Source organism: Panthera pardus, unplaced genomic scaffold (genome assembly GCF_024362965.1).
Source record: "Panthera pardus isolate Hobbes unplaced genomic scaffold, ASM2436296v1 HiC_scaffold_13, whole genome shotgun sequence".
NCBI lineage: Eukaryota > Metazoa > Chordata > Mammalia > Carnivora > Felidae > Panthera > Panthera pardus.
The window spans coordinates 129,450,246-129,475,982 of NW_026526688.1; the positions used below are offsets into that span (position 1 = coordinate 129,450,246).

A 25,737-nucleotide genomic window follows, 5' to 3' on the forward strand; every position below is an offset into this window, starting at 1 on the left:
TGCAGTTGCGAAGTCCTAAGAAACACATACATTTCACCATGTAATTGTATTTAGTACTTTAGTATTAGTGTTAGAAGACGTTTAATTTAAATAATGTTCTTTTTATATCCTCCTAATAACTTACAATGCAGATGTACTTTTGTAAATGAAAACAATAAATAATAAATAAATATGCTTCCAGTAACACTCTGGGCTTCTGTGTGATTTGTTCATAGTGTTAATGATTGTGTCTAGGTAAATATCTGAAACAATATATGCTACTAATTAAAAGACTGTATATCCTGTGGTGTGAACTCTGTGATCTAATTAAATTCTGGCTGCCCTCCATTATGGAAAAGCAAAGTATGTGGTGTGTGAAAATGTGCAAGTTAAACTAGATTACTAAGTCCTTGAACCAATATTGGATGGAGAAGGTAAGTTGTTTTTGATGATCTGGGATGTATGAAATGATAAATCAATGGATATGGCTCACAGAATGTAGATATGCATAGTATGCCAGCTAGTTTAAGATAGTCTGCCAAGTTTTAAAGTTAGCCAATGTATCAAAAACATATTAAAAACAAAAATTCTAGACAATGCCTTGCATTCCTACTCAACAAACTGTTAACCCATCTGAAAAGACTTTTCTCTTAAATGTAAGTAAATACAATATTAAAGTTATAGATTGTTTTTTGAAGTTATATTATCTCTTCAATTTGTATTTATCCACTAGTTTGAAATCACATGGCAAAAAAAGAAAAAGAAACCTTTTATTTCCTTTCAGAAAATTTCTACTATTTTAGAAAATTCTTCCACATAAATGGAAATTATTAGAGAATACATTCTTATTCTACTCACATATACTTTGTGTTTAAATATTTATTTTTATTTTATTTCATTTTTCTTAACCGAAATGTTGGGCAAGTGTTGGAAAAAACAATTGAAAGTAGTTATAACATAATACACTGGGTGCTGACTTGGCTTGTGCCAAAATAAACTCCCACTCACTAGTCTTGCTACAAAAGTCTAGCTTTCAGTGAAAGTTTGAATTTCATTTTAATTCACAATTCCCAGATAGTCACTGTGATGGGTAATTTTGTATGTCAAATTTACTGAGCCATTGAGTGCTGAGATATTTGGTTAAGCATTATTTTAAGTGTGTGTGTGTGTGTGAGTGTTTCCAGATGAGATCAACACTGGAATCAGCAAACTGAGTAAAGCAGATTGTTCTCTCTAATGTGGGCAGGACTTATCCAATCTTCTGAAGGACTGAATAGAACAAAAGTCTAAGTAAGGGAGAACCTCTCTCTGCCTGAACCTTCAGACTTGAACTTGAACTGGAACTATACCACCAGCTCTTTTGTATCTCCAGCTTGCCGACTTCAGATCATGGCAAGTTACTTAGCTTCCATAACTAGAAAAGCCAGTTACTTAGCATAAATTTAGACAGATATATTATGTATATAATATATATTACATATAACACAGAGAGAGGATCTAAGATAGAGATATTATAAATATAAATATATATTTATATTTCTTATTGGTTTTGTTTCTCTGGAGAATCCAGACTATTATAGCCACCATCATTAAAAGAGTTTATTCTTTACAATGTTATGCAATGTGAAACACACAATTTAATTGGCAAGATCATTAGTAAATTTTTGTTTCTGTAAAATGGCAAAAGATGGCTTAATATAGAATGGAGTTGACTAAAGAACCGTGCTACCACAATATTTACAAGGAGAAATATTTTCTTTAAGGCTATTCTCAGCAAGTATGCAAGAAATTGATTTTTTTAAATTAATAGACTTTGTTTCTTATAGAATGTAAGATTTACAGAAAAAGCAGCAAATAGTATGGAGAATTCTTACACACCCTCCCATCCCTGCCCTACCTTGACTGTTTACCTTACAATTAACAATTTGTCTATGGGAGAATTGTCATAAGTAATAAACAAATATTGATATATTAGCATTAACTAAAGTCCATAATTTATTTAGATTCCCTTAGTTTTTACCTAATACCCTTTTCTTGTTCTAATATCCTATCCAGCATACCACATTTAAGTGTCATGTTTCTTTAGGTTTCCCTTGCCTGTGATGTGGGTTTTATACTATGTTCTTTAATATAAGACTGTTATAAAACCCAGCATCATGGAGCTCTGGGGCAGTAGCAATGACTAAACTTACCTATTTAATTTTGTAGGAGTACTTTTGGGTATATATTTTGTTTTCGTTTTTGTTTGTTAATTTTTTTAATGTTTATTTCTGAGAGAGAGAGTGTGCATGGGTGGGGGAGGGACAGAGAGATTGGGTGACAGAGGATCTTAAGCAGGCTCTGCACTGACAGCAGCAAGCCAGATGTGGGGCTCAAACTCATGAACAAGGAGATCATGACCTGAGCTGAAGTCAGACATTCAGCTGACTGAGCCACTCACTTGGCCCTGGGTATCTATTTTGAAAGTCTCTAATAACTGAATTATAAATGTATCATGCAGGCATTCACTTGCTTGGGCATCATCCTTAACACTAGCTACATTATTAGAATCATCAAATGTCCTCTCACAATGCCTCGCGTGATTGTCAGCACTGGCTTTAAACTTTTTATATGAATAAATTGTGAAACTGAAACTAATTCGTATTTATTCAAATGACAAACATTTAGTGGTTACTGTGTGCTAGACATTCTTGTGGCACTGAATATAAGAAAAAATAAAGAAGAAAAGTCCTTGATTTCATTGAAATTATACCTTAGCTAGGCGTGTAAACCAAAAATTAAATAAGTTGTGAACATAATTTTACAGATTAACAAATGTGAAAAGAAAGTAGGTATAATTTGAGCTGATACTCAGGTGACAAAAACAATCTGGGGGGAAAGCATCCTCACCAGACAGATTTGCAAATGCAAAACTGTCAGGCATAAGCAAGTTTAGAAATCAGGATAGTAAGACAGAAAAGTAGTGGCAGAGAAAAGAGAAAGTATTTGTAAGTCAGAAAAGCAATAAAAGAGTAGAAGAACTGGGCCCTTTAAGCCATGGCAGGAAAGTTGGATTTATATCACAATAAATAAGCCATTGGAGAATTTCAAAGACAGAGGTTATGTAGAAGGCTTATATGCCCTGATTTATGTTTTAAAAATAATATTCCTTTACCCTATGAAGATTAGATTTAGAGGGAAACAATAGCAGGATATAGATGATCAGTCAGGAAGTGATATTAGAAATAAGAAATGATGTGGTTTGGATTCAGGTGGTCATAGTGGAAACAAACATGAATGGAATGACTGAGAATGTCTGTTGAAGGTAGAGCTGACAGGATATGATGCTACCAACTGCTAGGGGGAAGGAAAAAGAGGAGCCCAAAAGGTCTCCTAGATTTTTTGGCCTAAAAACCAATTTCCATTTACCAAGATGAAACACGGGGAGGGACATGTTCAAAGGTAAATATTGAGTGTTTTATTTTGATCCCATAAATTTTAGATGATTATATCCATATGTAAAGGAAGATATCAGTTTGGCAGTTCAACACATGCCAGGATTTTGGAGGATGTCAGAATTGGTGATTCAAATTTAGATGTTACAGGGACATTGCTGTCCTTTGTCTAAACCCTGTTATGGAGTCATATGTTCCATGACACCATGTAAGAAAAGACAAAGGAAAAAAGGAAAGGAAAGAAAAAAAAAAAAAAAAAAAAAAGAGGCAAGGCAAGGAAAAGGAATCATAGGATTATTTAGTAATTGAGTGCAGCTCCAAGCAAAAACCAAAGGAGATGTATCAATGGGAGGAAAATGGTCCATTTTGCCTCACTGACTTCCACTGCTCACAAAGCTCTCCTTGCCTCATCATTACTGGTCGCTTCATTTACTTCCTATTCCTTTATTGTTGTTGTTGTGGATGGACTACAATCTAAGCTTCTACGCTTTGCTTTAAACTGATTCGCAGCCATCAGTGAATGTGAGGCTTTCTCTAAATGTACTGTGCCAACCTTAAAGAATTAAGACAACTGCCGATAAAGGTCATAGGCTTACGCAGAGAAAAAACACATGTCAGCTCTTATCCATAAAAAAAGCATAAAGTCCTTACTTAATATGGCCTTCATTTCTATTTTTGTAAAACTGCTTTGCATATTATAGCAGATAAATCATGTATTAATTATTTTATATTTCAATTTTATAAAAGAAACTGTCATGATTGCAAATTCAAAAGGAAGGAGTTTTTATTATTTCAGCAGACAACACATACACTATCTAAATTAAAAAAAGTATCTACAGAGAATCTATGCATCTAATAATCAGATAATTAAGACTTTTTTACATACTCTGCATAAGTTTTACATATCACTTTATTATCAGGTAATAGAGCACTTATCAATATCCATCTGTAAATTGTGCACATTAAAGATTAGAAATGCAAAGACCATGCATAACTATCTTGCCCTACTATTGCTGAGAATATCATATGAAAATATTTGCTCTCAGCTAAGTCTAATCTTTTTCTCTTGTGATAAAGAGAGTAGCAACTGTATACATTAAAAATCCTCCCTAAAGCCTAACCCTTAAAAAAAAAAACACTACCTATAGGAGCAAAGAAAAAAGTAAAATTCTGGAACACATTCTAAATACTGGTCAAGGCATAGTGCAAATCACAGAGGCTTAATGTCTAGATTACCAAGTCTACTATATATTATTCATGATCTAGAACTTTGAAAGCCCTCTTTAGTGATGATATTTCTTATAATAATAATCTTTACTGCTTAACATATGATTGTTGTTTTCTTTTTCAGTTTTCACTAGAACTTGGTTAAAATCTTTCAGAAATATCTTGAAAATATCACCATTTTTAGTGCTAAATAAAATCAAATGTTTAAAAAAATAGTACTCTTCCAAATATGGACTAGGGGAAATCATTATTATAAAAAAATATTACAGTAATTTATTTTTTATGTTTGAACAACTAACTTTATTTTAAACAGCATTAAATTTGTATCTATCTCAGCACAGATGTCTCAATCTCTGAAAGCAATTAATGCTTTTATATATTATTTCCATAACAGAATGATAGAGGCTTCATTTTTACTGCCATGAACATACATTACTTTATTTCCTTGGCAATAAAAAATGGTGCCTTCAAGTTTTATTCAGAGTTGTAATTTATCTAAGATACGAGTAGATACCCAAACTAGACACTTTAGTAAACGATTTTTATAAAATTTTCACTGTCAGAAAGATGCTTGCAGAGCAGATAACAGAAAAATAAAATTGAGGTAGTTACAGTTTAGATAAGTGATCATATAACTGTTTGTAATAATAGGCCCCACTGATACCAATGAAACTGATTATACTAAAAGACTCATTCTCTCTTTCACAAGGATTACTGACTTCTTGAGTCTTAAAAGTTTATTCCAAAGTGAAGACAACAAAATGGCTAATTACTTTAAAAGAAGGTGAAATCTGGACCAAGAAAAGCATTAGTTTGTATTGAGCTCCTACTCAATGCCCATGGACAATGGCAATGACTCTTTTTTTCTCTTTTTTGCTTGTCTTTTCTCTATTTTGCTTCTTTTACTATCTTCTCTCAAATATCTCATTCTCCTTTAGAGTCTACTACAGTTTTTCCCCTCACACACATTTGTTGGTCGTTCATCTGCTCACACATTTGCTTCTAGTAAGAACTTGATCACATGACCAAACATTTGGTCATTCCTTTGGTGCCTTTGTTTCTTCTTCAGTTTCTCAGATCATGTGTACCACCTGGACCTTGCCACTGCCCAAAATTCTTATTCTCCAGTATATCAAAACAGAAATTCAAATCTTTCATTTCATGTACAATTATCTCATCCACTCTCAGAAGTATAGTACAAGATCTGCTCTTTATGTTCATCCACACCTGGAAACTCCTATTCCCCCAAACACCACTATCACACATTGACTCCCTTCTCTTTTCCTCCCTCCCTTTCTCTCTCTTATGCACATGCACACAAACTATACTCATTCTCCCAATGTGAGCAGAATACTTATGGCTTTATTACTTTTATCTCTGAGGGAAAAAAATTTAATTTATGCTACCCTAATTCTGTTCTCTCTGCATCCTCAGTTTTTTTTTTTTTTAATTTTAATGTTTATTTACTTATTTGAGAGAGAGAGAGAGAGAGAGAGAGAAAATGAGTGGGGAAGGGCAGAGAGAGACAGAGACACAGAATTTGAAGCAGGCTCCAGGCTCTGAGCTGTGAGCACAGAGCCCAACACGGGGCTTAAACTCACAGATCGCAAGAACACAACCAGACCCGAAGTCAGATGCTTAACTGACTGAGTCACCCAGGCGTCCCTGTATCCTCAGTTTTTAAAATGTGTTTGTCTTTATTATAAACATAAGACATGCTTATTAAACAGAAGAGGAAAAACATGAAATAAAAAGCTAGGAAATTTGTCAGAAGATGAAGACACACTCATTAGCCAAGAGTCTTTGAAGTATCTTGCAAGACTCATCTTCCCTAACTATTTTATTTACATTATTTGTTTAATTTCACCTTCTGCCTGAAATATTCTCATCTTTAAAGCAAGGACCTGTTCTCTTTCAGGTCCACTGGAAATATCTTGTCATAAAGTCTTTTCTGACCCCTAATCTTAATTATATTTTGATGTACAATATTCACTATCACCTGAATAAGAAGCCAATTAAAACTTTCACTTTAAAAATTGTGCTAAGTTAAAATTGGTACAGCCACTACGGAAAACAGGATGGTACTTCCTCAAAAAATTAAAAATAGGATTACCATATGATCCAGTAATTCCTACTGGAAATCTTTCTTTACCCAAAGAAAATGAAAGCACTAATTTGAAAAGATATATGCATCTCCATATCTTTTAGCAGCCCCATCTACAATAGTCAAAAAAGGGAAGGAACCCAAATGTCCATCAACAGATGAATGGATAAAAATGTGGTACATATATACAATAGAATATTACTCATAAATATAAAAAAAATATGATCTTTCCATTTGCAAATTTGGGAATGGATAGAGAGGAAACAATGCTAAGTAAAATAAGTCAGACAAAGACAAGATATCATTTTGCTCATATGTGGAATTTAAGAAGCAAATGAACAAAGAGAAAAATAGACAAACAAACAAAAGACCAGACTCTTAAATACAGAAAACAAACTGGTGGTTCCCAGAGGGAAGTGAGTAGGGGGATGGGTGAAATAAATAAAAGGAATTATGAATACACTTATGATGAGCACTGAGAAATGCATAGAATTGTTGAATTGTTATCTTATACACCTAAAACTAATATAGCACTGTATGTTTATTATACTTCAATTAAAAAAGTTATTTTTAAAAATTGTGCTAAGTGAAAATGATGGTTGTAGTAGATAAATTTGCATATTGTCTTGTTGACATTTGTACATTTTTGGGTAGATTTTCAAAAATCTCTGGTCAAGTAATAAAAGCTCTCCAATCCAGTCAGTGATTATAAATGTATATTCCATAGAATTCTAATTCCACAGGACAATAATGTGTTCCTAAAATAAAAGGGGTGATATTATTAGGGAATCTAGCTAGCTAGCTAGCTAGCTACTTAACTTAGATAGCTAGATAGCTAGCTGTCTATCTATTTTTCTATCTTTCTATCATATATAATATATAAGCATGTCTCTACACCAGAAATTTTTGAAGACTTTACTTTGTTCATATACATTATAATCTCTAGGAGGAAAAATTAGTGTATGTGGAATTTTCCAAAGTGATTTGATCCCACTATCCTCCCACCTCCCCATTTAAAAGGAATGTTTTTAAGGGAGTAGTGTTCTATAGAAACACTAACAGAAATAGTACTTTAGCAAAATGAGTTTTTCATTTTCTACTCCATGCCAGAAAATTTTGGCCATAATCAATGTTAATCCCAGGCATATAAAACTATTCTTCTATTTTTCATACTCTTGACTTAAGATTGTCCCATTTTAAAAGGTATTATATACTTGACTTGAGCCATAATGCATGGGATCAAATGCCAAATCACAAATAATTGGCTTTGTGACTTTGAGTAAGTTACTTGACCTCTCTGTGCCTCATTTACCTCATATATAAAAAACAGGAATTGTATTCTTGGGAATTATACAAGCCAAGTCCTATCCTTTTTCTGAATCAGGACTAGCTAAGTACTGTATTAAATATTTTTCGTAATGCCTATATTGAAAAAATTGAATTAGTTTTTCCAGATTCTGTTACTTTTTTTGCTACATCGAAAAATATATATAATTGAAAATGAATTGAAAATTTTTTAAAAATCAAAAAAATAGAAAATCAGAAGGAAATACTATTAAATTTTACTGTCTATAATAATATCTAAGAAAACACAATTTATTTTTGGACTATTTAAAGATAGTTTAGTAATCAAAATAACATGACTCAATTTCAAGTTTGGAATAATGATCACTTCAGTTTTTTTTTTTTAAGTAAAGGTATATATAATTATACTAAGTTGAGCATTAACCATGTGGGTGATAATGTCACAAACAGAAAAAAAGTATATATAATTCACCTATAGTATATTTTTGATATATGTGAAAGTCTAGGCATTTTAATTACAGAGTACTTGTACCTTGCAGTGATATAGTCTGTTATTAAAGAGTCGCTTTGTAAGACTATTTAAAGGAGAAATCAATATATAGACCCAGTATTTACTAATTTTACATTCCTTTAATTTATTTTATTCAAAATTGCCCTGTAAATGTTTCAAATTATCAAGTTAAAATCAAATTTAATCTCAGTGGCTTATGGTAAAGTGCCAATTACATTCTGAGTTACACATTAAAAAACTGACGGATAAATGAATCAAAGGTATGAATGCAAACAGAAATCTTCATTCTCTTTTATACGATTTATCATGAAAAAAACTACAATTGGTGAAAGATGTGATACAATTTGCTATCATTTTCTGAGTACTTCAATTATAGTTTCCTCTCGAGGGATACACAAATACCCCACACATATGAGCTGACCCTCCATTTGACTGCAATCTCAGTCCATTTATGTTTCTATTTTGTAGCTGAATATGCAAGACAATAATTACTAATTTACATATCTCCTACCCCCACTGAACCAGGCAATTTCCCAGGTGCAGTGACTAACATCTCATAACCGAACAAATGAGATAATGACAGTAAATTTGATCAATACGGATTCCAGTTGTCGAAAAAAAAATAGGAATACAATAGGAAGGAAATAGCTATTCCCATATCTTCAGCATGTAAGGATTTTCAAAAAATTGGCCATTGTTAATATTTCATTCTCTTTTCTATTCAGTCTACATATTACCTATTAGCAACTTGGCTAGACTGACTTGATTTTAATCAACCAAGGAAAGGAAACCTAAAATAGTCCTAGGAATTAATTACAGAAACGTCTTTGATTTAATACACATTGTCTTCCAAATCTAAGCCTAAGAATCCCTATGTTATGTGGAGAGAGAAGATGGGCAAAGGAAGGTGAGTAAGGAGGTAAGAACATGAAGGAAGGGAGATAGAAATGTGGAAGAAAATGAAAAGTAGAAGCATTAACTTTAGAGTGGTAAATGTAAAGATCCTGACTCACAGGTTTCTATATCTTTCCTCCCTACACTGCAAGCCTCATTCCTCATTCCTACTCCATTTCCTCCTCTTACAAAAATACTATATGGAATTGATTCCTTAGAATCAGTCACTCTTCTATCTCTGAAGTTTGTTGAAAATCTGTATAACCTCAAACCTGATTTCAAGTGAAGGTTTTGAGGAACCGCTTCAGTAGTTTATTTCTTTTTCTAGTTATTACTGAATATTTTTACTTCAGTTGAAGAAAAACTCCAGTATTTCATTTTTAAAAGCCACATTATCATGCAAATACTTTGAGAGTGTGTTGTACTTTATAGACATAAATCTTCATTTAGTTACTATAAAGCCACTAGGTTAAAAATTTTTGTTTTGATTTAGATTTTGCTATAAAATATTCTAATATGAAACATACCCAAATGCCTTTTAAAGCAAGCTATTTATATCCAATTACTATGATATATGTAAAAACACAAGCGGGCTGATTCATGCTATGATACTTAACACAAAAGAACAGATAGGATAATTGTGACACTCTATCATTAATGAGCCACATTACCCTAAAATAATGAAAAAACCCAACATCAACAAGAAAAAAACAGACCTAGAAATTTCTCATTGTATGCAATATTTATAAATATAAACATATTTTAACTATTGGAAAGCTATTTTTTTCTAAAATAACTGTTCATGATCTTTATAAAATAATATAGCTGGTAATCTAATTTTTGAAAATATTTAATTTCCCATATTTCAGTAATTAAATATTGACATTATTTCTTTCAGAAACAAACACCAACTAACCTTTTATTTTTTTATTTATGTTTTTTACAAATAACCTTTTAAATTATAGAATAATTTTCCCTAAGTTTTCACTCAAAATCTTTATAGTATATTGGAGTTTATTTAATAATAGATGATATATTATTTTTCCCTTTAAACACTTAAGATTTCTTTAAAAATTAATATTCTCTATTTATTTAGTCATTTAGTCTATCTTTCTAACACAAGAAATTTAAAAATGTTATTTAATCTGTGTACCAATGATGTTATCTAATTGAATTTTTTTTTTTTTTTTTTTTTTTTGAGATAGAGAGTGAGAGTGTGCACATTCTCACATGAGCTAGGGAGGGGCAGAGGGAAAGAGAATCTCAAGCAGGCTCCACACTCAGCACTGAGACTGACATGAGGCTCAGTCCATGAACGTGGGATCATGACCTGAACCAAAATCAAGAGTAGGACGCTTAACTGACTGAGCCACCCAGGTGCCTCAACTGCTGGTTTTAAAATAATAAATGATACAGAAAATATACTTAACCAAAGGGCTAATATATGGTAATATATTTCATCAGGCAACTTAAATTATAGTTTCCCTTTGTTATTAGAATGAGATGACATTGTTGATTTTTTGGAAATTAAAAAGCCAGCCATATTTCATTAGTATAAGCCCCTCAAAGTCAGGGGCTGTTTAGTTATCTTGTTAAGAGTACTATCTTGTTTCTAATATGGAATCTGGGCCATATTTTTTGAGTTGGTTTAGAACGATGGAAAGTATTTGTATTCCAAAGTCAGAAAACCAAACAAAACAAAACAAAAAAAACAGAAGTTGAATTCTGACTCTGCCATTGCACATTGTACTGGGCTGAATAGTCACCCCCAAAATATATTTCCAAGTGGTAATCCAATTCATTCTGTGACTTTATCTGGAAATAGAACCTTTACAGGTATAATTAAGTTAATGATCTTTTAAAAAAAATGTTTAATGTTTATTTATATTAAAGAGAGACAGAGAGACAGAGAATGAGCAGGGGAGGAACAGAGAAACAGAGACAAAATCCAAAGCAGTCTCCAAGCTGCAAGCTGTCAGCACAGAGCCCAACGAGGGGCTCGAACTCACAAGCAGTGAGTTCAAGACCTGAGTCAAAATCAGACGCTCAACTGACTGAGCCACCCAGACACCCCAAGTTAATGATCTTGAGATGAGATGGCATCATCTTGGAATTACAGTGGTCTCCAAATCTAATGTCCTTATAAAAGACAGAAAAGGAAGGCAGAGGGCCACACAGAAGGGAAGGCCATGTGAAAATGCAAGCAGAGACTGCAATAAGTTCAGAAGCCAAATACCAAGAATTGCCAGCAGCCACCAGAAGCTATGAGATAGGCATGCCATAGATTTTCTTGTGAGCCTTCAGAAGGAATCAACCATGCACATCTTTATTTGAGACTTCTGACCTCCAGAACTGTGAGAGAATAAATTCTCACTGTTTTAAGCCACCAAGTTTGTGAACGTTTGTTATGGCAGCTCTAGGAAATGGCTATAGGCATATAGTCACTATGAGAGTTAGATTTCTCATTTAAAAATGGGGCTAATGCCCATTTTCTATACCTGTTAAGAAAATTAAACAAGATAGCTTAAATAAACCACTTACCCTGGTGTCTGATATCCAGCAGCACTCAAACATGGTTTCCCTTCTGACAACCACTAAGTGGCCTCAACTAGTATTTCCCAAAGGAATGTTTCTAAAATATACTTGCCTTAGTAAGGAGTATAAATATAATTTGTATAAGTTTACATAAACTACAATCCATTAAAAAAGGCAATTTCCATGTATATTTTCTGCATTGTTGATGATTTAGAAACAGCATGATGCAAAAATTTAATTAAATGCAGTGAATATTAGTTATAAGGAAATTACACAGCACTTTTAAAATCTCTTGTAATGTCAGGAAGTCAGATAGAAAATTTTCATCTTCTTCCCTGAACGTTTGCATTCGTGACCCTCCATCACAACTACCCACGCTGACCTCAACATGAAGGGTAGAATGGAGGAATGAAAAAACAAGGGAAAGGACTCTCAACTCTTAACTCCTAAAGGGCCAGAAGGAAGCTTTTATAGCTCATAATTCATGACTAATTATACCCATAAATTCTTAGAGATTGGAAAAAAGTCACGAAATTTTTAAAAGTTTTTAATCTCGACAGACTGACCTCACTTTATTTTTTGTTATTATTTTAAATATTTTGCCTTTTTGTTGGCTATTTCCCTACACAAGGGCAAAGAAACATATTCTCATTAATCATAAATAAAAGGCAAAAAAGGCTGACTGTATATCACATTTTTTAACCTAAATAATATCTTTCAGAAAATAAAATTTTGAAGAGACAGAGGCTACAAATCCAAAACTACTCTGAAATATACATTGAATGGATTATGAACAGCAAGTTTTTGTAAAAGAATTGCAGTGTCCAATTCATATTTATTTATAAGGAATGATTTTTTCCTTCCCAAGGTAAATTAAAACAAAAGCAATGATTAACAAATAAGTTAAAATAATATCTTATTAATTTTAGATACTAACATATAACAGATAAAAATGTAACTCTAGGCAAAAGTTCTTGATTTAACATAAGGATTTACCTCAATCTGTTGACCAGAGATTGATAACAAGTTTCTCATTTAAATTGGATGTGCATCTATTATTTCCATCAACTTTCTAAATGCTATAAAGCCTACAAAAAAGGACACTAAGAAAATAAAAGTTGCATTTATAGATATTTACAACATTGTTCTAAATAAACAGCAAGACTTTTGAGTAGGGGATGAAAGCAGAAGGGGTCCTAGAGAATGTTCTACTGGGAGTCTCCCAGGAAAACTTTCCTCAAAGCAATTTCAGTCTCCCAAAATTATACTTTTAGTCTTTCATATTTAAAAACAAAGAATGAATTAATTTTTTATGGACAGATTTTCTGAACAAGATTCACATGAAAATTGTGTAAAATTCAATGTCAACTTTTTGATTTCCAATTTGAATTATTACTGCTAGACGAATCAGATGCTTAAGGGCCCCCAAACCCTAACCATATGTTCCCTCTGTAACTGTCACATGGGAAAGCAGATTATATATCATAAAAAGAAAGATGCATGTAGCCATGTAATAATACAGACAAGAAAATGCTCAATCACTGAGCTAAGTTGACTGATGTGCCCGTTTCCACAATAAATTATACCTACCAGGGGATCAATAATTCAAGTGTTTCCTGGATTATGCATGAAGGGGTATTTAAATGCTTGACCTCTTGACTTTTAAATTTTTTTTGTCTGTATTAATGATAACCAAACCCTCTATTTATGGTTGAGATGTTTGTTTTCCTTAGATTTTATGTTGAAACCTAATACAGCCACATTTTAAAGGTCACGTCAGATTTTTCCAATTTAAGCTAATTTGCATATATAGATCCAAGATCTATTATGTATTGATTTTAGTTCTCAGAGACCAATCATAATTTCAAATGTTTATGTCTCTTGGAAGATGTTTCATTATTATTTATACAGGATGTATATTTTTCATTTTTAAGGAGTGAGCAATACGCCAGATCAACATGAACATGCTTGAACAATAAATGAGTTACGTGTCACCAGGTGAACAGGTTAATGGGTGTATTTAACACATTATCTGTTTAGGCCAACATGGAGGTATTTGGATCCAAATGCAGTGTTTGTACATCAGGATTCTTAGTAAACTGAAGAATGCTACTCACCCAGAGATTATATGTGTGACAACAAATGAACTCATTTTAACTGATGTTTTAAATGATCAAAAATTGTGATACTTACTGATATTTATACATAATATTATGATTGCCTTAACAATAATGAGACTTTTTCCCCCCCTGAGGATCCAAGTAATGTATGTAGCATTCAAAGGACAACTCAAAATGGAGATTTCCTGACTTATGTTAAGGGAGTTGAATTCCTTGGTCTGATTGTTCTTTAAGAAGCAAAAACAAATAAGCAACAACCATTTTTTGATCTATATTCATATCCAACCATCTTTAATTCTTTAAGATAAAGATTAGATCGTATATCATAATTGGCTCATTTCACAAATTGACAAGTGGACTTAAAATAGTTTACAGGTTATCTGAGAAATCTAACAGTGCTTATTTAAACAAAATATTGTACGAATAAAGAAAAATAACCTAAGTTTTAATAAGAAATCAGTGTCTTTTGCCAAAAATACAACACTTATTTTTAAAAACAAAAATAAATAAATAACATTTGTTGTTGTGAATTTAGTTTTATCTCTAACAGAGAAACTGACCCTCTCCAACACTGCAAGGAAATTCCATTGCACAAATTACAATCTGTCTGCCCTATGAGCAATGTACAGCTGCTCAAAGAAACTGTGTTCAGCCCTCTGCCATGCTTTTCTACATGCTGCCTTATCCTCTTGGACCTGTTCTTTTTCACATTCTTCAATTGATTAACCTGTATTCAACTTTCAAGAGTTACTTGGGCATCATCTGTTAGTTTGACAGAAGAAAGAAAACTTCCCTAGGGCTGCCTGGGTGGCTTACTCAGTTAAGGGGTTAAGCAACCAACTCTTCATTTAGGCTCAGGTCACTATCGGACAGTGGGGAGCCCACTTGGGATTCTTTCTCTCCCTTTCTCTCTCTCTCTCTCCCCCTCCTCTCCTGTGATGTCTCTCGCTTGCTTGCTTGCTCAAACATTAAACTTCAAAATTTTTTTTTTAAAAAAAGAAGAAAACTTCCCACAGAATTTAGGGAGAAAAAGACATGATATCTTGATAGAAACATTAAAGAACCTTGGAAGAAGAAGCAGAGAAATGGGTTAGAACCCTGGCTTTGCCACTAATCCTTGAACTTTGGAAAAATTGCTTAATCTCTCAAGAATTTATTTGTGTTGGATGGATTGAAATAAATAATCCCTAGGAGTATTTATAATTCATATTTTTAGCCTATGGCAACTTATATTTTCTATTCGGAAACACTTAACCTATTTGAACCTTCAAGAAAAATCGTAACAGATTAAGTTCACTCTCAAAATCCATTATATCACTGGGCCCAAGTATTAAATCTAAATATATTTTTAATATATTCCTTTAATATATTGCCTTAAAATAAGCTCTATATGTCATTAGTGGTCTTATCACTTATCTGTAAATTTTAATAAAGGCAGAATCTAGCATCTTGTGAGTACTTATAAACACTTATTAACATATAGAAGGTAAAAGAATTATAAAATAACAAGCATAAAAAATTTGACTACTTTGATAATGAGATTCCAGTTTAATGATCAGAAACTTCCAAAGTTCTAAGAGAGTATTCTGATTATTCCTAATTCTTAAAGACAGTAACTTAATTCACTTAATTAGCTCACAAATTATTTAAAAGGAAAATATGAAAGATCACATTCCTTTTATTCTATATTCTAGTATTATCCCACAATATGTTTCTTGTCTGTTAAATTTAGTACTTCAATTTGTAATCTTTAAATGTCATTCTGTTTGAGTTCAGAATAGGCAAAAGTCCCTTGATTAATGAAAAATTTTGGTTAAACCATACCATAATGTAAAATTAGTATTTAGGTTAAAACATTTCAAGCATTTTAATAGTTTTTAATTACAAAAGAACGTAGCAATTTTGGTAAGAGAAGACTGCAACAACATGACAATACAAATTATACAAATCATTGAGTATAGAAATATAGAATAGAAAAGGAGTTAATGAACCATTCAGACTTTAACAGCATGGGTTCCTGCCTTTCCTCTATACCATACTGGGTGCACAGTTTCTGCTTCATCTTTAACTTTAATACCCATAATAAAACTGTATGATATTTAAGTGCATATATACACCATAAGAAATTTCTGCAAAATATCTGTAACAGAGGTAGGAGGCATAAACTATAAAAATATTGTGAATATGATGCTGTTGGCTATACACCTGTATTCCCACAAAATTTACATTCAGAAACCAATCCTTAAAGAGATAGTATTTTCTTGCCTTTGGGAGGTGATTAGGTTGTGAGGGTGGAGCCCTGATAAATGGGATTAGTGCCCTTGTGAAAGAGACTCCAGAGAGCTCCCTCACCTCTCCTGCCATGTGAAGATAGAGTAAGAAACTAGCCATGAGGAACCAGGAAGTAGGTTCTCACCAGACACCACCTGCTGACTGTAATCTTGGAATTCCCAGCCTCCAGAACTGTGAGAAATAAACATTTGTTGTTTAAACCACGCAGTCTATATGGTACTCTTGTTATAGCAACCAGAACAGACTAAGATAATGCTCTTTTTGGTAAAACCTTAGTAGTAAATATAACTTAATCTCATTTAAGATCTACAAATTAAATCATAACATGTCATAAATCATATATGAATCTAAAACAGATATTTCTATATATGATTTTTTTAAGGCCAAGTTTATATTTAGTTTCATTTATTCCATTTCCCATTTCATCACTTCTTCCTTTAACATTTCTTGTAATGAAGGCCTGCCAGCAATGAATTTTCTCAGTGTTTTTTTTCTGGAAAAGTCTTTATGCCACCTTTATTTTTGGAAGATATGTTCATTGACTACAGACTTCTGTGTTGCCACTTTGTTTTTCCCTTTTTGAAATTTTAGAGACATCACTTCACCACCTTCTAATTTGCAGGGTTCTTGATGAGAAATCTACTGTAATTCTTATCTTTGTTCTTCTGTATAAAATGTGTTTATTTCCTCTCCTCTGGCTACCTTCAATGTTGTCTTTGATTTTCAGTGGTTTGAATATGACATGTCTGGGTGTGTTTTTTGTTGTTGTTACTCTTCTTTATCTGTTCATTGTTTTTTAAGCTTCTTTGTATCTGTAATTTGGCATATGTCATTAAGTTTAAAAAATTAATGGCCATTATTTCTCAATTTTTTCTTCTGCCTAATTCTCTTTTTCCCACTGAGATTTCAATTATACCTAAGTAAGACCGCTTGATATTGCTCCACAGCTATTGTTCTTTTATTCTCCCCCGCCCCTGATTTTTTTCTCCCCTTTTATTTTTTAGGTTGGGTGACTTATGTTGACGTATCTTCAAGTTCATTGATTCTTTCCTCAGCTCTGTTGAGTTTCCAGATCAGACCATCACAGGCATTCTTCATCTCTCCTTCTGAGCTTTTAATAATTAGCTTTGGTATTTGATTCATTCTTACAACTCCATCTCTGCTGAAATTACACATCTATTCTTGCTTGTCATCAAACTTTTCCATCAGAGTATTTAGCATATTAATTATGGTTATTTTCACTCTTCTTTATGATATTTCCAATATCTGCAGCAATATCTGAATCTGATTCTGTTGCTTCTCCTATCTCTTGGCAGTGTGTTGTTTTTTCTTGATTTTCTTTGTGCCTCAGAATTTTTGCGGGAAGCCAGACATCTTGTGTAAGGTGTAGAGACTTAGGTCAATAAACTATATTCCTGAAAATAGGCATGTCATTCCTTCTGCCAGAGGTTTGGTATGGGAATCTAGGTCAGTCTAGTCAGAGTTGAACTGGGTTTGTTATTGTTGCTACAGGTACCCACAGGCTTCAATTTTCTCTAACCACACCTTTCATTTAGGGTCGGGATAGTTTGCCAGAGGGTTTTTCTAACTGTTGGCTCCACTTTCATCTTTAGTCTCTCCTTTGTGCTGTGTCTCCAGGAGGGCTTCTCTCCATATTGTTGTAATATTCCTATCCAAATTCCTCTATTACTGATAACCCAGTGCTTGTTAGTCTGTGGCACATAGAGAGAGGCATTTTCTGCTCCTGTGATTAACCCTAAATCTTAGGCAGGCACTGTGTCCTTGGGTCTCACAGATGCAGCCTTTCAGTGCTTCAGCCTCCCCACCTGCTTGTAGTTCTGGGCTTATCATATATTCCTGCCCCTGTCTCAGGAATAAAAGATTTTTTTTTTCTATTCCCCCAACTGTAGTGAGTTTTCATCAGTGGGTCTGCTGTTCTCCCTGTATTTTGGGTGTCTGTTTTGTACGGATAATAGGAAGGAGAACCTGGATGGAGTTTTGTGCTTTTCCTACAGCAGCTGCTATTCCCTTCTTTAAATCGTTAGCTCAAGGAACACTTTCTCAGGAATCTTGCAAGATGTTTTTGTGAGTATCCAGTGAAATCTGTAAAGAAGAGCCTATCAGTGGGTGCACATTCTCATTATACTTACATCCTCTTGCTAGCCCACATTCGACCCCTACCAATTTGTTAATTAGCAATTAACAGAATTCTTACGTTACCTAACTTTGCTGTATCTAGTCTCTCCTTGTAAACTGTCATTTTACTTCTGTCTCAGGTAACTTGGTTGCCTTGTTACTTTAGCTCTCTGACATTTCAAAAAAAGTTGTGGATTTATATTTTTTCAGGTTTTTCTTTTGTTGTTGTTATCATAAGGGTGGGAACCAGGTTCTTTCTAGCTTTTTATATCCCAAGTTAAACCAAACATCTACATATAGCTTTAGCATATATTTATTATCTAAATAACTTCAATAACCTAGAATAATAATCATGATTGTCTATAAATCAAAGGAGATGACATATATTTGTGTTAACTGAGTATAGCTTTTACTTTTTAGTAGCTCAAAATTGTAAGCTCAATTGTAAACCAACCATTAGTTTGGTTTCAAAAGAATGACAATATTGAGAGTTTTACTTCTGTAAGATTATAACATAGATTACACTTTTCTTTTGGATCTTTTCTACTTTCTAGTAATCAATTATACTAGTTTGTCTCCTAGTAGTTGTATATGAATAATTTCTTCATGCCACTTAAAGTGTTTTCTTGCTATTCTCTTTGTGACTGAAACCTCTCTTCTGAAGAACAGAACTTTCTCATTCCCAGATGTATATGTACATTTAACTGCAAACAGACACAATGCACTTTCTAAGAATACAGAGCCATTTTACTCATGTAACATTTGAAGCAACCCTACCAGCCATGACTTCTGAAGGTTTATTTCAAAGGTAGTGATAGTAAAGTTTTGTTATTTCTCACTATTGTTGAAATATGTTCCTTTATTATTCCCAAGTAGATCAAAGAATGAGGAAAACAAGTAAAATCAAAGTTACACCTAAAATAGGAAGATAAATAATGCAAAGATATTGTGTGGGATGATAGAGTCAGAAAAGAAAGGGAAATGACAACAAATAAATTGATAAACCAAAAAGGAAAGGGAATAAATCAGAAGGCACAGTGGAAAAACTAGTTTGAAAAATCTGTTTGTACAAATACAGCCTAGCATCTTAAAAACCTTCTTTCTGACTTTAAGATTAATGTCATTATAAATAGTTTGCTCTCCTGCCTTTCCTCTTAATTTGTTGTTTTTCATCACTTGCTGATGAAATCGTTTGGAACTTAAAAATCACTTTTCAGCTCTAAAAGCAAAGCAAAAAAAGAAATGATTGAAAATTAGGGTAGGTAAGCTAAAGCAAATGAGAGGGAAACATACTTTGAAAAACTGACCGTGTACATTTTTTTTTGATAAACTGAATAACAACGATTGCTGTCTCATAGAATACTTTTGTATTTTCAAGGATAGATTGAACTACAATGTGAAAAGTCCTATGGAAACATTTAATCCTTCAATTATATGTAGCTAAATTGTTTCCCTTTATTTTTAGGCTAATTCTCTACCTATTTATCAAACAGTAAAAAAAAGTGTATGTTGTAAACATACGGTTTAGTTCTATTTGTATTATAAAGGCAACTTCTATCTGATTCTGAATAGGTAGATAATATTATTATCATGTTTAGCCATTTCAATTAAGTTGACATTCAACTATCTGGAGATGACTTAACTAAATTAGGTAAATACCTCTGAATAGATTGCATATAAATATTTGATGCTCCTTTTTATAAATTGAGAAATAATAAAGCCATGCTATGAAATGAAAGAAAAACATTTACATTTAATTATTTTAACCAAAAAATTTTTGAACTGTTGCATGCATTTTGCAATACGATGTTCACAATTTTTCTACAAAAAATATATTTATGGTTTATTAAATTTTAGAGCTGGTTTATGAAATTTTAGGATATTCCTTTGAAAAAAGGTAAGACACATTCCTGTTAGAAGTGTATGCTGTGCTAGGGGCACTTGTACCCCAAAGTTTATAGCAGCACTTTCAACAACAGCCAAAATATGGAAAGAGCCTAAATGTCCATCAGTTGACAAATGGATAAAGAAGTTGTGGTTTATCTATACAATGGAATACTACTTGGCAATGAAAAAGAATGAAATATGGCCTTTTGTGACAACGTGGATGGAACTGGATAGTGTTATGCTAAGTGAAGTAAGTCATACAGAGAAAGACAGATACCATATATTTTCACTGTTATGTGGATCCCGAGAAACTTAACAGAAGACCATGAGGGAGGGGAAGGGGAAAAAAAAAGTTACAGAGAGGGAAGGAGACAAACCATAAGGGACTCTTAAAAACTGAGAATAAACTGAGGCTGATGGGGGGTGAGAAGGAGGGGAAAGTGGGTGATGGACATTGAGGAGGGCACCTGTTAGGATGAGCACTGGGTGTTGTATGGAAACCAATTTGACAATAAATTTCATATTTAAAAAAAAAGTGTGTGCTGTGTAATTTAGAACACCTATAGTATTTAGTATAGCATACAATAGAAAATAACCTATGTGAATCAGTTCCTATATTCTGAAGTGTTGAGATAATACTGTATGGGTCAGATCTTTGCAAAATTTTTTTCAAATATTATAAATCTCAACTCACACAAATATAGAGTTGGTCTTACAAGTATAAGATAACCCTTTACTCACTAAATTGATTATAGATTTTTAAACCAGAAACCAGTTTGAAATTAAGAAGTCAACATCATTTGAATAGATGATCTATCCTTTTAGTATTTAACAAAAACTGTACTGTTTACATTCAAATAAATTTTCAAGACTCCCAGTTCCCCAAGTTAATCATTCCGCAAGCATTTCTCTGAAAGTGAAAAGTATTAACTAAGACTATATTACTTTCAATTTAACTTTGATCAATTATTAGTAGCAAATACAGGCATATTGGAGTGGGCTGGATAATTAAAAGCCACATCATGCTTAGGGAGATGGAGATGTAAATTCTCTCATTATATATTCATAGCCTTTCTAATTACCTCATCATGTAAGCAATCCCTCTTTGTTGCTAGATTCTGTTTCGGGTTATCACCAAAGGAAATTGTGAAACTGGATATATTTCAAAATAAAGTGGCAGCTATAGAACAAAGAAGTCCTGGATACTAAATATAAAAAAAAAGAAAAAAAAAAGAATGAATGAAACTTTAGTTAATTGTAACCTAGAGAAAGTGTTAGTCACCACTTCTGACATAGTCACTAATGTAAAATACTAGAGTGAGTAGCCAACTGTAAGATATCCATATATCTTAAAATCTTAAAATTCACATTGATTTTAGGGAACAAGGCAGGAATAGAGATATTTAAAATCAATATTCTGAATTCATATGTAGAATAAAACATTCACTCTTTCAATATAATATCTTTGATAAGCACCACAATTACAAATACTTAAGTCTCCACTAATACATAACTCAGAGATCCTAAGACTTAACACGACCAAAAGGAAATGTGATAATTCATAATTATTCAAATTCATTAAGCTAACTATTTCCAAGTCCACATGTTTAGGAGGGTAATATCCATATTGGTTTATATATTGAGGCACAGAATACACTTCAACTTTAGATTCTCTTACTTAGACAAACCATGCATCATTTTGTTTTTCATTCTGTTTTTCATAGCGTTAACTGTTATTTAACCAGAACAAATTATTTGAAATCTCAAATATTTAATATTATTTTCCTATGCACTTTGATTCTGTGAAAGTGAGAAATAAGATTAATCCAAATTTTTTATTATACTTCCATATTCTTTATTTTCCTACTCATAATTATTTTCAGAACACTTATAATGAACTCACATTTCCAAAAGTTTCTAGTAACAATACCTCCTCTATTTCCCTAACAATAGATATTCTTCTATCTTCAATGCAATATCTAAATTCAATCTTCTATTCATTATAGCAAATCTTTCTGCCACAACCTTATTCATAATAATTCAGAAATTCAAAAGTCTTTCATGAAATGTGAGATAATAAAGTGCATATTTTGATTGTTGTTTGAGCAGCTTAATAATGATGCAAAGTGCTGCAATTTTTTAATTGATTCACAGATCCTCCTCAGTGAATGTGATCAAATTGTATGTTTCTTCTGCCGATAGGGAAGAAAAGCATTATAAACACAGTACTGTGGCTTTGAATCACCTTCAAAATCACATTAAGATGGACCTATTTGCTATTTATTGCTCCACATACTTAGAATCACGTGGTTTATTGCTGCAGCAGTCTATAAAAGGTGGTAAACAGCCATGATTTTCTGATGTGTGGAAAAAGAGGAAAGACATGAATGGAAATGGGCAATGAAAATAGCTCTTTCTCAAAGTCTGATGGCACTTTGGAGATTCTACATATTAAATTTACATATACATCTCTCACTGAAAAAAGTTCATGTTAAAGCAGACAAGCTGTCACAGAAATCTCCTGAGCTGAAGTGCAAATATCTGACTCTCCGCCAAGGTGCATATATTTATAATACAGCTGAGCAAGGTTGTAAAATCCGGGATTTCTATCTAAAAATTTATAGACTATTTTCAATTTTTCTAAATATGATGACTTGGAAATAAACTAAAGTGGTTAGAAAGTCAAGTTTTCTTTAAATTCACTAGAAACAGGATTTATTTCAATGGATTGCCATTTCAAGGAAAGAGGTCTCATTAGCTGTGTGGCAAAAACACAGCTGTGTATGATATAAGAGCTCTGGGAACAAGTAGGTAAAAAGAAGTTAGGATTTAAGAAACCTTACTGATTCATTTGACACAGAAAGTACTATCACTGTTGCTATCACGGTTGCACTGAAAATAAACTTAAGAGCCTCTTCTCTATTTGCCGCAGACTTTGAGTCATTACTGAAGCTTCAACACACTTGGCCACATCGCAATGCAGTTTTCTTAAATGGGCTGGATAATGACAAACAGATAAGGAAGAGGCAAAGGGAACCAACCGTTTGCTACGAACACATTGTAGGTAATATACAACATTGGGGATTGCATATTGACCGTAGGGCACTTGGTCTCAGCATGCCATGCTACAGCACAGGAACACATAGCCATGGTTACAACACAGAGCTGAATTTAAGAGACTCACATAATTGCCTGCGAGAAGGTACAGGAGCACTTCCATAAGCTGTGCCCTGTAAATAAAACACATTTTTTTTTGGAGCAACTAATCATTGGTAACAATAGAAAATGGTGGAGGAATGAATAAAGAATATGAAAAGAAATACAAAATAAAGATGATTTAAAATATTTTTATTCAATAAGGCTTTTGAGTTACTGTATTTGGAGGTATATATATTAAGATAATACCTGGAGGAAATTAAGAAAAATATATGTAATGCACCAAAATAAGAAGATAAAATAAAAATTACAGCAAAAGATGGGAACATTTAAATTTGACAGAGAGTTTTGTGAAAAGTAGAACACACATGATATTTATGAAGTGGCCTCCTTAAAAAGTAGGTTCCCTTGCACCAATTCCTTAGCTGATGCAAACATTTTCTCAAAGTCTTAAACTAAGCAGTGTACTAGTATTTGCTCTTTTCTTTTTCTACCTCAAATACTGTGCAAAATAAAACTAATGACCTCAATAAAATGGCCCTCATCTGTGTATCAATAAAAGTTAATCACTGAAAAACAGCATAATCAAATGGAAAGAGAAAGTTATTAAATAAAGATATTAATGGTGTATGATGGACACCTACGTTAGGACAACCACATGCTGAATACTTGCTATATTCTTCCAGTTGCCAACGCTCTGCACAAACACAGATTGTAATTCAAATTAATTATTTTTATTTCTGACACTGATCTCTGTCACAAAATTACATTATAGTATACTCAAGGAGAAGTTTTTAAGTATTAGGTAAATATAGACCTCTGTGAAAGTCAATAGTTCACTCTAAATATAATAACTTAGAAAAGACTAGAACATTTGAAAAAGGTAAATTAATATTTATTGAACATTTATTCTCTGAAGCTCCCATGCTTAGCATGTGAAAAGCATTATCTCATTTGGTTTCCACAATAGTCCCTGATATAGTTACAATTTTTTAGTTTTGTTTAGTATTCCAGTTTTTGCTAATAACAAAACCCTCTTTAGAATGATTAAATAACTTTAGATTCAGTTTAGAATCCGTTTAAAGAGCTATTCACTTTTTAAAGGCTAGTTAAATAATTAAAATGAGAGATCCACAAAATAATCCCTGTTGTTGGCTTTAATGAATTTTCCTTCTAATTAGCATAGTAAACACTAGTATTATGGGCTTGGTTCCTATAAAGGTATACTTATGAGGAAATTTATCTTATAAGTTATTTCTTTACCCATTGCTCCCACACATGGATAGCCTCCCCCAATTATCAATACCCCCTCCCCCCAACCCAGAGTGGTACGTTTATTACAATTGATAAACCTACACTGACATATTACTATCACCTAAAATCCGTAGTTTACCTAAGGATTTGCTCTATTTGTTTCATTGAATTCAGTGGGTTTCGACAAACGCATGACATGTATCTACCATTATAGTATTATACAGAGGAGTTTCACTGTCCTAAAAATCCTCCACCTATTCCCACCCCCCAACCTTCACCCTTAACAACCACTGGTTTTTATACTCATAATTTTGCCTTTCCAAGAATATTAAATAGTTAGAGGCATTCAGTATACAGCATTTTCAGATTGGCTTCTTTCATTCGGTAATATGCATTTAAGGTTTCTTTATGTCTTTTCAAGGCTTGATGGTTCATTTCCTTTTAGTACTGAAAAATATTCCATTGTCTGGATGTATCACAGTTTATTTATCCATTCACTTGTTAAAGATCATCTTGGTTACTTCTCAGTTTGGGAAATTATGAATAAAACTATTACAAACGTCTGTGTGCAGATTTATGTATGGACACAAGTTTGCAACTCAGTTGGGTTAATATCAATGAGGGCCATTACTGAATTGTATAGTAAGCACATACTTAATTTTGTAAGAAACTTCCAAACTGCCTTCCAAAGTGGATGGACCTCTATAGCATCTTTTATAAGTAAAAATGCCATCAAATGTCAGCATAAAGAATAAATATTGCCAAAATGATAAATCTAAGATAGTTTATTTCCAAAGTCTTCATTCTGTTGGACCTTGACTTTATAAACTAATATATATGTATCAGTTAAGAAAACAGGAGAGTAAATATTACTATTTTTTAAAGTAATATTTGGGTTGGAAT

General features: G+C 32.7%; 1 protein-coding gene across 3 annotated transcripts in view; it reads right to left on the minus strand.

Moving 5' to 3' along the window:
• CCSER1 (coiled-coil serine rich protein 1) overlaps positions 1-25,737 on the minus strand; it is a 1,274,715-nt gene that overhangs the window by 264,211 nt on the left and 984,767 nt on the right. The window contains exon 11 of one of the 3 annotated variants that reach the window (XM_019464304.2): positions 23,609-23,654. The exons of the other annotated variants lie outside the window; for them this stretch is intronic. Within the exon in view, the coding sequence (XP_019319849.1) occupies positions 23,609-23,654 (46 nt within the window). The remainder of the gene's footprint in view (positions 1-23,608; positions 23,655-25,737) is intronic. 3 annotated transcript variants of the gene reach the window in all.